At 40.4% G+C, this 15,216-nt stretch overlaps 2 protein-coding genes across 2 annotated transcripts in view; one reads left to right on the top strand and one right to left on the bottom strand.

Annotated features, from left to right (window-relative positions):
• Window positions 1-9,185, top strand: part of Pldn (Pallidin) — a 28,226-nt gene extending 19,041 nt beyond the window's left edge. Inside the window, exons 5-6 of the mRNA XM_067791896.1 lie at window positions 1,929-2,015; window positions 6,923-9,185. Of these exons, the coding sequence (XP_067647997.1) occupies window positions 1,929-2,015; window positions 6,923-7,048 (213 nt within the window). The 3' untranslated portion in view covers window positions 7,049-9,185. The remainder of the gene's footprint in view (window positions 1-1,928; window positions 2,016-6,922) is intronic.
• The window catches only part of Sugb (Sugar baby), a 54,463-nt gene continuing 46,361 nt past the window's right edge, over window positions 7,115-15,216 (bottom strand). Inside the window, exon 8 of the mRNA XM_067786883.1 lies at window positions 7,115-14,399. Coding sequence (XP_067642984.1) covers window positions 14,326-14,399 — 74 coding nt within the window. The 3' untranslated portion in view covers window positions 7,115-14,325. The remainder of the gene's footprint in view (window positions 14,400-15,216) is intronic.

Raw genomic sequence — 15,216 nt, 5'->3', positions numbered from 1 at the left:
AAAGCACCCACAACTGGATTAGTAACTAAAGCTAAATTTGTTCAAGTAGACCTACCTGGGAAAAATCCATGCTGGCACTCCTATAGCCTTTCCTTCGTAATCGAACAATTTACGTTGAAGTACGTGGTCGAATATTTTTGCCAGAGTACTCTGTTTAACAATTGGTCTGTAGTTGCAAATGTCATTGCGGTTATCAAACTTAAATATGGGATTTATGGAGCATAATTTCCACGAGTCCAAAAAATTCCGCTGTTCAAGCAATTTTGAAAGAGATGAGCTAAGGGTTCTGCAATGGAGTTTGCGCATATTTTGAAAAAATATCGGAGAAAACCCCTCAGTATCTGATTTTGCTTTACTTGTCAATTTAGAGATTGATAGAAGAACATCATCTGCGGTAACACGAAATTAGAAATTTGGCATTGAAACCTAGAGGGAAATATAGGAGTAGGTGAAGAGGTAAACTTTAAGTAAACTTTTTGGAATGATTTAGCAAATAAGTTGCAGGCATCCTGTGGATTACTGGACTATTCGCCATCATATTCCATGGTCGTTGGAAAATCATTGGTTTTTCTTTTGTAGTTAATAACCGACATAGGAGGCCTCCGGGTTTCCGGAGAAGTTAAGAAAGGTCCAATCAGTAGCTAAGAAGAACTCGTTTATCACCACACGATCGGCCGTGAAATAATTATATTCGAATGTACATTCGGCTGGTTTTTTGTAAGAATCTTAAAAATCAAAATTTATAGCCAAAGCGCTATGGTGAAAACTATTTTCCAAAATTGGAAATGGACACTCAAGGCAGCAGATCCAAAAACTAGATCTAGGAACCTGCCATTCTTATTCGATTGAGAGTTATATTGCTTCAGACCGTATGAAAATAAGGTGCTAACAACTAGCACATCGATGTCGGATTTAATATTTGAAGGTAAAGTATTACAATCATTAGACCAAGATATATTACTTAAATTGAAATCGCCTAAATATATAATTTCATCAGACGGATTAGCATTATTGACAACTCGACTTAAATTACCTATATGCTTCTGATACATTATCCTATTAAAATAAATAAATGTAAGGCGCGATAACCTCCGAAGAGATTTAAGGCCGAGCTTTTCTTCCAATTTGCATCGTGCCTTTTTTTATTTTTCCTACAAATTGGCGGGACGTGACTTACTTGTTTTTATGCCGACTCCGAACGGCATCTGCAGATGAGTTTTCACTGAGGAACTTTTTAATGGCAGAAATACACTCCGAATGCTTGCCAAACACTGCTGAAGGGCGACCCCGCTTCGAAAAAATTTCACCTAATTGGAAAGACTTGTTTCTAAAATTTTGATGTAGTTTTGTCCGGGGTGCAAACACAGGATCTTCTGTGTGGTAGGCGGAGCACGCTACCATCACCACGGCGGTCGCCAATGTATATTATAATTCTATTAGTATCTCCATGTCACATTCAAACTTCATTTATCCTCTTTGCCTTTATATGATAATTGGTGTTATTAGCTGTGTTTTTTTTTTTTTACATCTATAGACGCTTACGTTTAAACTTTATATGGACTGCTAAGGGTCCATCTTTAAATACACCTCTGAAATTGCTGCGCATAAGATTTGTCCTAAATTTCAATACGCATTATACTCAGATGTAACTGAAATATGTGTCTATGTTTTACCTCAACACTAATTCTATGTATCACCTCTTAACATGGGCGTGTCCACTATTCATCGCAATTGATTCAGCTATATGTTATACATTATGGCCACCAAAGGTTTGTGTCTCCGATTTTAGGTACACCCTAGCTAGTATTTAACCACTGCGGCTAGATGGGTCTCCTAAGCATTATCTAAGCGAGGATAAGTGTTTTTTTACGCGCAGACGTAAAAAACACAGATATTAACATGAATATTTGCTTTTTCTTCTATTTTAGATGAACAACGTTAAAACTTATCGTGAAAAATTGGTAAAGATTAAAAAGCAAATGCAGAATATTTATCAGCGCACCAAAGTTTTGAAGGTAAATATTAGGTACTAGCCTTTATCCCCGGCTTCGTCCGATAAAAGTATTGCGATATAGCCCCTATATGAAAATAGTTTTAAAACTGTCCAAATACTAATCTTCAAACATAAATCTAAACTAATTAGAAGATAAATCGAAATCTGCAAATAATACCAAAAGGAATCTGGAGTAGTACTGAAATCCCGAAATAGTTCCGAAACGACTCCATAAATAGCCGCCACATAGTTCCGATATGAGATCAAAATTGGCTCGAAATGATCCGGAAGAGAACACAAAAGAGCTCGAAATATAAAAAGAAGTCCTGAAAAGGTTCAGTGCATAGAAAGTGCAAAAATCATACCGAAAAGATGCCAAAAAATACCGAAATTATCCATAAAAAATGGTATACTTTTTCAAAATTCTCTTTGAAGCATGAATTATATATTATTTATCTGAAAGTTAGGAACCTTAGACATCGGGAGATTTGCTTCATACTGCAGCGATAAAAAAAATCCCCGAATGTTTTGCAGAGCTTAATCGATGTAGATTGGCCAAATATATATGAGCTACGCTCCGTAAAATAGCATTATTGAGGTAATAGCCCTGGGAAACGATTTGATATGACCACATTAAACCTTCTATGTCATCCAATCCTCCTTTAGTGAGAAGCTTGAAATGGCTCCGAAAACAGTCCCCGTGCGTGATGTTGTTGTATTTGTTGTAGCAATGTTTCGCCCCACCTAATAGCCGCGACCGATCACAAATTGCCATCAATATCCTCTAACGGGAGTCCAAGGAAACTTGCTGTTTCGACAGGGGTGGACCATAATGAAAGGGGTGTTAGAGGCGTTGGTTCCACATTACAATTAAAGAGATGGTTGGTGTCATGTGGGGACACATTGCAAGCGGGCATACATTTTGTATGTCGGGGTTGATTCTGGATATGTAAGAGTTTAACCTGTTACAGTATCCAGAACGAAGTTGAGCCAGAGTGACTCGCGTTTCCCTGGGGAGTATGCGTTCCTCTTCCGCAAGTTTTGGTTACTGTTCCCTGAGTACTGGATTCACCGGGGAATTCCTGGCATAAAGGTCCGACGCCTGTTTGTGGAGTTCACTGAGGACCTGCTTGTGCTTTTTGCGTTCTCAGGTGCCGTATTTCCTCATAATGCTTACGGAGATGACTCGTGTAGGCGCTGTTCTGGGGACATAAGACAGCCCGTGGCGGTTCTGAGCGCAGTATATTAGCAGGCCTGTAACTTCTTCCAGTGGGTAGTTTTTAGGCTTGGCGACCATATAGGGGACGCGTAGCACGCAAACGGCTGGCCAATTGCTTTGTATGTGGTAATGAGTACTGTTCTATGGTGGGGGTTTTGATTTAAACCGCAATTTATCTGGGTGTTGATGGCATTTAACGTGGTGGTGGTGCTATGGAGTTTTCTGAAGCCATGCTGATGGCAGGCTAGCTGCAAATTTGCTTTGAAGTAGGGGAGCAAAATGGCTTCAAGCGTCTTGGCTACTGGCGATAGGAGAGATATCGGGCGATATGACTCTCTATGTTAGCTGGTTTCCCAGGCTTTAGTAGCGGGACCACCTTGGCCATTTTCCATTTTACGGGTATGACAAAGGTGGAAAGAGACAGGTTAAAGACATGTGCTAAATATTTGAAACCCTCTTTCCCTAGGCTTTTAAGCATCGGCATGGCTATGCCGTCTGGGCCCACTGCTTTGGATGGTTTAGCATGACCGATGGCATCCTCAACCTCTTTGGCGGTGATGGTAATTGTTGACGCGCTGAACTTATGTTTATGTGCGTGTCTGTTGGCCCTCCGTCAATCTTTGTCGACCGTAGAATGCATTATATATTGTCGGCAGAAAGCGCTCGCACATTTTTTCGCATCCGACAGCACTTTGTCGCCAAAGGCGATGGAAACTTTGTCATTGTGCCTAGACGGATTCGATAGGGACTTTACAGTTGGCCAAAGTTTACCTACACCGGCAGAGAGGTGACAACCGCTTAGGTGCTCTTCCCATTTCGCCCGCTTGTGTTCATCCACAAGCAATCTGATGCGTTGGTTTATATCCCTTATTTGAGGGTCGCCGGGATTGAGCTGTCTTATAAGGTCACGTTCTCTCGCTAAACTTGCGGCCTCTGCCGGGAAGTGGGGCCGCATTTCGGGAATTCTACCGGCGGGAATGAAACGAGCCGAGGCGGATTCAATGACCTTGCGGAAAGCACGCTCCCCTTGCCGGGCATCAGTTGGGATAGGGAGGGCAGCAAAGCGGTTGTCTGTAGAGGATTTGTATTCGTCCCACTTTCCTTTTTTAAAGTAATTGAAAGTGCGTTTTTCTGCGACGATGAAGTCGGCGGAACGCTCGAGCGAAATAAGTATAGGCAGGTGGTCGGATGCCAATGTTACCATCGGCTGCCAGTTGATGCAGTTTACGATCTGATTCTGCGCTCACGATTGAAATATCCGGCGAACTGTGACAGCTTCCTACCATACGTGTGGGGGCGTCTCCGTTTATTGTGCAGAACGTCTTTTCTTTATTCTAAAGGCCAGAACGCGATTGCTGTTGTGGTCCTGGGACTAGAGTCCTTGGGTAAGCATTGGGGTACCCGGTGTATTTGGGTATGCGGCCTGGCAACATGGCGCAATGAAACCCGTCGGGGCGTTGCGGTCGCGGAGACCACAACATCTAGGAAAGTGGCACCGTCTATGGAAGGAGCTGCATTGGGCGGATGCCGCAAAGGTATATATTCTGTGCTGGCAAACGGTGCAAAGGGAGGTAGGGACTAAGAGTATGTTTCCCTGACCTACACAATTGCTGCCGGAAAAGAGGGGTAAGAAGACGGGGCAGGGGCTGATGCTCGGCATTGCTCCCGACTCTGCTACGGAGATTGAAGGTATGAGTGGGAGCAGCCGTGTGAGTTGGTGGCGCCGTGGGGCGCGAGCAACAGCGGGTACTTGTTGTGGCTTGCTTAGCAGCGGGGCTGCTTGAAGGCAGCGGGGGTGGGGGGCGCTAAGGCGCAGACTACGGGACATCCCAGGGCGTGAACAGCAAGGAGCCACAAACGATTTATAGAAGTTACGTGGACGTCTGGTTTTGGGGTCTAGCCCAGAACAACCTGTCCGATGCAACCATCCCTTACACAAGACACACTGACAAGAGTATGACCGTCCTAAAAAGATTCTTTTCCGGCAGATGCAGCAAAACCATTTCTCAGGACCGGGGTCAGGAGACGGACCCGGATTGGGTTCGATACCTTCCCGGAGCAAGAGAATATGGAGCAGTCCCGCTGAAAGGAACTGCTGGGAGGATGAAAATTTGTGGGAGGGACGCAACAAATTAAATGGGGTCATATTGAAATGGCAGTCCTTGGTCGGCAAAAATCCCGAGCCGCTCCGTTACATAGAACCGACAGCCTGGGGAAGTGCCTGTGCGTGATCTTTCCAGTTAACCCTTTACAGTTTAACTGCAGTATTCTAAAGTGCAACGGGGTGGATGTTGTCACTCTAGAGATAGGAGACAGGTAATTGCGCCTAGGCTGTATAAGGCTGGGATGCATGTGCTGCTCAGGCGCCGGAGTACCCGATGTTGTTGGGTGTGCGGTTTGATAGCACGGTGTGACAAATGCACCCGTCGGAGATTTCCTTCGCTGCGCCCAGAATATCTAGGAAAATAGCATTGTCCAAGACGGAGCTCCTGGAAGGTAGATGGGGGGGGGGGGGGGGGGCGCTAAGGCGTAGACGACGGGACGCCATAGGGCGTGAACAGCAAGGAGCCACACAAGTTTTGAAAAAATTCGGAGGTGGGCGGATGTTGGGATCCAGCCCAGAACGCACCGTTCGATACAAACATCCCTTGCACACTGACATTAGTGTGACCGTCCTAAAGACTACGGGCTAGGGGGCTAAGATTATACCCGCGTCAGGTATGCATATCGTAAGAGGCGACTTAAATACCTAAGTGCCTGTGCGTGATCTTTCCAGTTAACCCTTTACAGTTTAACTGCAGTATTCTAAAGTGCAACGGGGTGGATGTTGTCACTCTAGAGATAGGAGACAGGTAATTGCGCCTAGGCTGTATAAGGCTGGGATGCATGTGCTGCTCAGGCGCCGGAGTACCCGATGTTGTTGGGTGTGCGGTTTGATAGCACGGTGTGACAAATGCACCCGTCGGAGATTTCCTTCGCTGCGCCCAGAATATCTAGGAAAATAGCATTGTCCAAGACGGAGCTCCTGGAAGGTAGATGGGGGGGGGGGGGGGGGCGCTAAGGCGTAGACGACGGGACGCCATAGGGCGTGAACAGCAAGGAGCCACACAAGTTTTGAAAAAATTCGGAGGTGGGCGGATGTTGGGATCCAGCCCAGAACGCACCGTTCGATACAAACATCCCTTGCACACTGACATTAGTGTGACCGTCCTAAAGACTACGGGCTAGGGGGCTAAGATTATACCCGCGTCAGGTATGCATATCGTAAGAGGCGACTTAAATACCTAAGTGATTTAAGAAAATGTGTAGCGCAACCCTTTCAAGGGGTTGGTAGCGCAATTTATAGCTTATCCAACCCAATTGTCCAACTTAGCAACCCGTGGCGAATCCTGTTTCTTTTCAGTCGAGGCTCTGGCCCCATGAAACTTTGGGGTGGGGGAGGAACGGCCTAGAAGGTTCAATGTTGTCATACTAAATCGTTCCCGAGATGGGCGGGCTTGTATCTTAATGGAGGTTGTTACCGGAACGTAACGAACACTGCCCGAAACCTTCGGGGAGTGTCTTAATCGCTACAACAACAACAGAGAAGATGAGATGGTTCTTGGAGTGTTCGAGAGAAAAGTTCTCCGGAAGATTTATTATATAATCAAAAATAAAAAAGAAGAGTTTAATTGAAGAAAGTTGATAAAATTATTTTTTTCGTCAACCAGAAACGCGCTGTCAACGTGCAGTCATCTAAGCAGAAGGAGCTGCAACGTAAATTGCATAAGCAACAACAAGAGGAGGCGCTAATTGGTAAGCAACAGCAACAAACTCAACAAGAAGCATCGCTATAGGCTGGATAACTAACAAATGTGAGACCGGTATGACTAACGGAAATTTTACATGCAGTAGAAAAATATATACACATACATATAAATATATAAATATAAAGACTTGCATATTGTATTTAGTTGAATTTTATATGAAATATACAAATTATAAAAACAATTTAAAGAAAATAATGCCCTTTTAACGCCTTAATTAGAAATAAATATATAAAAGTATATATGTAGGAGGTGTATACTATAAATATGTGCTTATATAGTATGCTAGATGTAAAACTAATACATGTATAATAATTTTAATATCTTAAAAAATATGCATATTTAGTTCTTAGAACAACACATTTATTTGAAAACACAATAAGATGCTTTGGTTTTGTAAATTCGTAAAAGCAGAAGGTATTAAAGTGAGCTTATATTTCTATGTAACTTGAACTTAATTGTAAATATTTGTTAAAATTGCATATCCGTTCTCTTAATTCGCCCAGAATTAAAATAATTGAAGAGATATTAGAAACAAATTGCAAAAACTGAAGCTTCCCTAATTTATCAGCTGACAAGCTTTTATGAATATTGCAGAAACCCTAAAAGATAGAAACGTTTAGCGGGGCTTACTGTAAAGGGAAATGTTTATTTCAAACGAACAATAACACAAGTACTTGATACGCGTAATTTAGGCTAAAATTATTCGTGTAGGGTAATCAAAATTTTGTGGCAAAGTTACCAGTTCACATCTTCATCTTCATACCACATAATAGACTATTTGTTAGCACACTATTTGTAATCATCTCTTCAATTGCAACGTGGAACCCACGCCTCTAACACCACTCTCACTGTGGTCCGCCCCTGTTGAAATTGAAAGTTTCTTTGGACTTCCGTTAGAGGATATTGATGAAAATTTGTGATCGGCCACGCCTATTGGATGGGCGAAGCACTGCTACAAAAACAACAACAACAACCCTTTAATTAATAACAATATTCTTAATTTGCGCTTAGTTAAAATTTCAACCAGTGTTCTCAATATTCTGCTTGCCTACCCAAGGTATCTTAGCTGATGCGAACTGGCAACTCTCACTCGTTTCTTCGACAGCAATAAACAAAGTTAGCATAGTGACAAATCTTTATAACTTATGTCACACCTTTGGCTGACCTAAAAAGGGAGAAATAAAATGGGGCAAAGCCTTTGAAAGGAACAGGTTAGCCCTGGGCCAAACTACTGAGACGATTGCAATTTTGGCAAAAGTATTACATATATACATTAAAAAACTCACATATTATTGTTGAAGTGCTTCGCCCTATCCAATGGGCGTTGTCATCAATATCCTGTAGAGGGAGTCCGAGGAAACTTGCAGATTCAACAGATTTGGCTCAAAGAGATATGGGTGTTAGAGGCGTTGGTTCCACATTGGAATTGAAAATATGGTCGGTATTGATGTGGGGATATGTTGCAAGGGTACATTCATTGGATATGTCGTGGTTGATTCTGTATAAGTAAGAGTTTAAGCTGTTACCTATAATCTTCCCGATCGAAGTTGAGCTATAGTGACGAGCGTATATCATGTACGTGGCATAGTAATTTGACGACTTTTTTTGAATGGCTCTGAGGGCCTTTTTGTGCTTCTTTTCTTCACACGGCTGAATGTTTGAGTGCCGAATTTCTTTATAACTCATGTACTATTCATTTTTAATAGAGCGTTACCCAAATGAAACACTATCAATATTTAGGCTCTAAAAATTATTTAGTTCGAACTTATGCCTTGAGCTCGATTCGAACCCGCGGTCTTACGAATCAGTAGGCCGATAAAGCAACAAAAACTGTTACAACTTAACATTACAAGCATAGTATCAATCAAGAAGGCAAAAACTGGTTTGCCAGCAATGAATCATATTTTTGGTGAGTTATCAACTTAACCGTAATCTGACCGTATAACAACGTTTTTTGGATTTTAAAACTCCAATATTTGAATATTGTTAACAAATATATTATTTTACTTATTATAGGCGTTGATAAACTATTATAATTTCAATAAAATAGAAAAGTTAACTGTGATCCTTTTTGTTTCATTTTATATCTTAAAATTGAAATCTCGAGAAAATGTTCATGCTTATTTTATGTGTTACTTTAACTTAACTAAAAATACATATAAAAGGTCTCTGGAATAGAAATTATGCATTTAAAGAGAGAATCATGTTTCTTTAAAAGCCAAGGCTCTGGCGACCCCAAGTTCCCCATGGAACTAGGAGGTGGAGAGCGAAATGGTCAGTGTGGTCATATTAAATCGTTCCCGAGATGGTTGTTGGTTAATGGTGTTTGTTACCGGAACGTACTGTATCTATATCCGCCAAAGGACCATCAACAACGATAACACTCTCCGAAGCTTTCGGGGAGTGTCTTTTTCCGCTAAAAAACTAAAATTAAGTCTTTGTGCATGTGCGATATGCATATAGTAAGTTTACTGCGTTCTCTCAACAATCCGTTTTTACAACTTATCTGCACTACTATGCACAAGCGGAGCCATCCGCACAACACCAACGGTGGTGTAATACTGAACCTACAACCCGTAGATATAGTAGGCATAAAATATGCAGCACGTGCAGCTATTAGGCTGAGGAAATTGACCACTTGATCTCACTGCAACCATACTGTAATTCTCGACAGATTCTGCTTACCAGAATGGATGGAATTCTGCAAACCACATACAAACTTTAACAAATGATACGAGATATTAATCCCTGAGAGGGAACAGTGAGTAAATGACGCATATTGGCCCACTGACAACATTCAGATCTACACAAATGGATCTAAACTGGATAACAGGGTCGGAGGTGGTGTCTATTCGGAACGATTGGACATAAAAAGATCGTTTCGCCTTCCGGATCACTGTAGCGTTTTTCAGGCCGAGCTTGTGGCCATACAAGACGCTGTGGACTGCCTTTGGCAGAAGGCAGTCTCTCAGAAGCACACTTATATTTTTTAAAACAGTCAAGCAGCACTGAAAGCCCTTGACTCTGTACAACTAGTTCTGAAACTGTAGTAGGCTATCGCAGATTACTTAACGTGGTGGCTGAACAGTTTACTCTGCATCTGGTATGGGTTCCGAGACATAAGGTCATACCAGGTAATGCGATGGCGAATGAGCTTGCAAGAGAGGGTACCTCCCTTCCACTTTCGCCATCCTGGAACAGGTTGGGTATGCGCCGCTCTCCACCTGCAAGCTCAAGATAAAGAAGGCTTTACTGATGGAAGCGGGAGCTAGGTGGAAGCATCATGATAGATGCCACACGACAAAACTCACATGGCCGGATTGGAATGACAAGAGATCGCGAGAGCTTCTCACCTTCCGTAAGAGAGATCTTTCCTTAGTTATAGGTCTTCTCACTGGTCATGTTTGCATTGGACCGCATGCGGAAAGGATTGGCGCTCCATTTAATGATTATTGTAAAAGCTGCGGCAGCGAAGAAGAGCCTGAAATTGTTAGGAATCTACTTTGTGAATGTCCAGCGCTCGGTAGAAGAAGGCATCGTTTTATGGGCACGATGTTTCTCGTAGATCTGACTGATATAGCTGAGGTTAATACACGACGCTTAATTAGTTTCACAAACTCAACGAAGTGGTTTGATTAAGAGAGTAGGAACAAATCCGTGTGGTTTCACAATGGGCTTATAAAGGCCTGAGTGTGCCGCTCCAATGCGGACGGCAGCCACTTGAACCTAACCTAACCTACAACTTATCGCTCTTAAGATCTAGCTGACCGATACATAAGTGGCTAAAAGAGACTTTCTAGCTAGTTTCGTTTGATTTTTACCTTATAACCATTACCATTAAAAAATTATTGTAAACATAAAGGCGCATAATCATAGTCAAAATAAAATAGGTTTTAAATTTCGTATTCTATGCGCTATGTGCTATCTGTCAAAAAAGCTGCAACTAAATTTAAAACCTATTTTATTTCGACTATGAATATGCGCCAAAAAAAAAACAAGCCAACTTAATTTTTGATCGTAGATTATCGTACCGATTCTTCAGTCTGGGCAGTGCAGTTGTGTTGTCCAGTCAGTTGTTCTACGGTGAAGTAAAATCCTGTTAATAAAGTATGTGCCCATTTTTTTCGAAGACTGGTCATTTACAGTAAAATAGTTAATTTCAAAAAAAAAAAAAAAAAAAAAAAACAGCATATGTCGGAAAGTTACAATCAATATGTCAGTTTTAGTAAAAACGTAGATGCCCACCATGATTCAATTACTAGAGGTTTGTTCTCCAATGATGACAGACCTTTGACACTACCAAGTTGAAAAATCTGGACGGGTTGCTTTTACGAAGTAAGGAAAACGGGGAATAATTCAATACCCTTCAGTGAAAATTGTAGCAGAAAAGTATCTTTGGTAGTATATTAGTAGTGATAATAAATTTGTAAATGCCAAAATTTATTGGGGAAATAATTCATTATCTACTAAATATTTCGTGAATTGATAAAGAGCTATTTTGGTTTAGAATTTTATTCAAAAATACACTATATCAAAACTTGTTTCAAAAACTCCCTATATGAGCATAAGTTCAATGCATTTTGACATAAGAGGGAGTTAATGAAAAGCATTCTGAGATGAAGCGTTCTTCAATCTAACTCTAATATAGGGCGGTTTTGTGACAAATCCTGAATTGGGAAATTTTTGAAAAATATTTTGAGATAGCACGATTTTGAACAGGCAGCCGACATGGGGTGATACGCTACTCAGCAGCCGCAATGAACTCACAAAAACAAAAATAAAAGAAAATGGCTTATTGTCTTAGAACTTTATATTCCTACCTTGATTTTGACAGTAGAGTTAAGCTTTTGTGAGGTCCTGCCACACAACTAGAATTCACCTTTGTATTCTGAAATTTCGGAAAGCTCTTTTCCCTTAAGTATTCATGGAAGCGTTCCGGATAAACCGTTAATTTAGAATATTCGGAATACGTCAATTTGATACTAGCTCACGAGGTCCGAATATATCAAATAAGTACATACATAATATTTCAAATATAAACCGATTCCCCAAATTCTTAAATGGAGACGAATGTTCGGAATATACGGAATTAATAGAACAGAAGGTCGATTTTTAATACGCGCCTAAAAATATCCAGAGAAGTGTCAAAAGACGCGTTTTGACCTCGATAACAATAATTCGAAGGCGGAAATAAAAATTTTAGCTCGTTCAAAAGATATTGACGAAAACCCGAAAAATTACCCCGAGTTGCGTTGGCGGCCTTCATCCGAGCTTATAAAAAATTACCCTGGCCGGTCCACCAATGAGGTGAGATCAAAATTAAATGCGTGCAAAATCCCTTTGTACACAAAATCTTTTTCAGTTCACAAAAACATTACAACAACCATATGAAAATTACCACCTTCAACTGCAAATATCTCCGGACAGAGATACAATTTTTCTTTTCCGCCTTCGGATTATTGTTGTCGAGTTCACCTCTCTCGATATTTTTAGACGCGTATTAGCAGTACACTCCTGTTCTAGAGTTTGACCTGAATAAGTTAACATTCCCAATGAGTACATTTCGTTATGGCATCTCCAATATTTACTAATGACATTTTTACGTGTATCAAGGTTTTGACGTTGAACGATGAATTTTGAGTTGGTTTAGGTGTGGTATATTCATAGGTTTACGAGAGTGCACGATTTCTTGGTGTCCTCAATTTTCACAAAATTACTATGTCTTCTTTTTCTTACCAAAATTAAATTGTACGACGTTAGTTAAGTTAAATAGATTGTCAATAGTTGTGCGGCCTATGCGAAAGCCAGATTGGAACTTGTAATGATCCTATTATGGTCGATCCAGACATTGATGCGACTCAACAACCAAAGATGACTGAACAACAACCGAGTAAATATTTTATACAACGTGTCCAGCAGGAATATGCTCTTTTAGTTAGAAGTCACAAAGGAGTCGCTCTTCTCGAAATGAGTAATAATTGCCGCCTTGCGAAAAAAGGTAGTTTCTGTTTTGCGAAAAATAGAATTATATAGTGATGTCATTCATTAGATGTTTGGCGAAGTCTCGCACAACCTCGAGCATCTAGTCTACCAACAAAAAATAAGTCGACGTGTGTAGCATCCGTTTTAAATCGAATTTACATAACCACTTTTGACGTGTTGCTTTGCTTGGAAGCTTTAAAAGTGCCATAAGATAACCATGAAAAGCCTTGCCGTTTTGCAGCGACCTTAGCGCTTACGTAAACCCGCCTTTAGTGTTCCTGCAATGTTGGTACCGAATGTACCCAACTGCTTAAATGACGCAAGAATTTGGGCATGCTTATACATTTACAAATGACACTATGTAAACAAAAGATGTAACTAAATACACTACTTATATATAAATAAACATATCATTGATTAAATGTAGAAAGGTCCTAAGTATTTTCAAATTTCGAGTAGATCCAAAAACACATTCAGCCCAATTCTAAATAAGTAATTTTTCGCAGAGTTTTTCCTCTTTCTCATACTCAAATAGTTGAAAAAAAATCGCCAAGCCATATTTAGAATTTGCCTGATTATATTAATTTACTAAAAAATCGGAGGAAAACTCATTTGGAAAGGCATGTCAGCGCTATAAAGTAACAATGAACCAAAGCGTTTATGTAACTCCGCCTTTAAGAGCCTAACAAAGTTGACTTAGTGGCCTAAGTTTTTCAGTTCGAGTTGAAACTATAGTTAAAGTTGACTAGACTTGAACCTTGTCACTTTGGTCGATAACATTCCATTTCACTGATCATCTCAGCTTAGCGATCGAAGTAGTGGGGTTAAACTCTAGTCGACTTAAACTGGAGTTTAAACTCGCACTGAAAAACCGGACCTTAGTCATAATGCCCATTTGTTGGCTATGGTTGTGGCTTTAGCGTTATGGTATGGCACCATTAATCGATTACATTGATTTCCATAAGGTTGGTTATATCAGCTGTTTTATCTGGTTATGGTTTAGTCACCATCAACTGGCCCTTAAGGCATTATGACTACGTGAACTTTGCCAGGGTCTTTAGCAACTTCAACATTTTGTCAACGATATGTACTTATTACAATATACTACGTTAAAAATACTATGTAAGTCCTAGACATTTTACATATAATAAAAATTATTATATTGAAAGCAAGAGAAGGCAACCATCACATACTTAAAATTATGCACCACAGCCGACTGGACTCATGTCATAGCAAACCCAAAGATATTACGTTGGCAGAATAGTCCAGTTGAATGTATTCTTTCTTTGTTTTGCTTAGCTCATTAAATCTAAATGTCTTACTTAAGCTACAATACTGTATTCTTGTTCGTTGAGCATATGCATCGCATCGTTGGGTGTCAAATATTTCACAGCGCCTGTAATTGTGTGAAATTTAAGTAAGAAATACAAGTAGAAGAAATAGCAGACGAAACAATAAAGATAAGTTTAACATTTAAATAAATTTAAATAAACAACAAAGACTACTGCGTTATATACATACATATATAAATGCATACATAGTGAATCAAAATAAGATGTTATAAAGTGAACAAACTCTATATACGTTCATGGATACGCCATCTTGTTTCCCTGTATTGGGTTTTAGAATAGATGATTGTCGTATTTCGCTTTAAAAAGGTTATCCACTTCTATGCACTCTTCAGGACTGCTATCGCTTCCATTTATTAATCTAGTCAACCCAGCACTAAGATATATTTTTCACAAAAGACGTCCGACGACATATACCGGTTCATGGCCCATCTTTATAATGCTATAAGATACTTTATATTATTGTTGCTGACCACACACATAATAGATGAGGCGGCTACCCATCTCATGTAAGAACCACGTCAGATTACTGCCTTGCCACAGCTATGGAAATACTTAGGCCTGGTTTTTCAGTTCGAGTTTAAACTACCCTGCAGAGAAAGTGGGAGACAGTCCCACAAAGCGATAACTTCCTACTACAGCTTGATGGCTATCTACGAACTGGTGCATCGGATGCAGAGCGGGACAGTTCGTACACCGAAAGAAAGGAAGTTAGTAAAATCAAAAAACCAGGCTTGTTGTTCTTGAATTAATAGATATACAGTAAAATTGATGGAACTAACCGAGTTTTAACTGATTTCAGTTCAGAGAACTGATTGCTCATTTCAACAGCAAACAACCGTAAATAATTTGCAAATGCATGAC

Source organism: Eurosta solidaginis, chromosome 5 (assembly GCF_040869045.1).
Source record: "Eurosta solidaginis isolate ZX-2024a chromosome 5, ASM4086904v1, whole genome shotgun sequence".
Taxonomy (NCBI): Eukaryota; Metazoa; Arthropoda; class Insecta; order Diptera; family Tephritidae; genus Eurosta; species Eurosta solidaginis.
The sequence above is the reverse complement of the archived record's forward strand: the minus strand, read 5'-3'. Positions and strand labels throughout refer to the sequence as shown.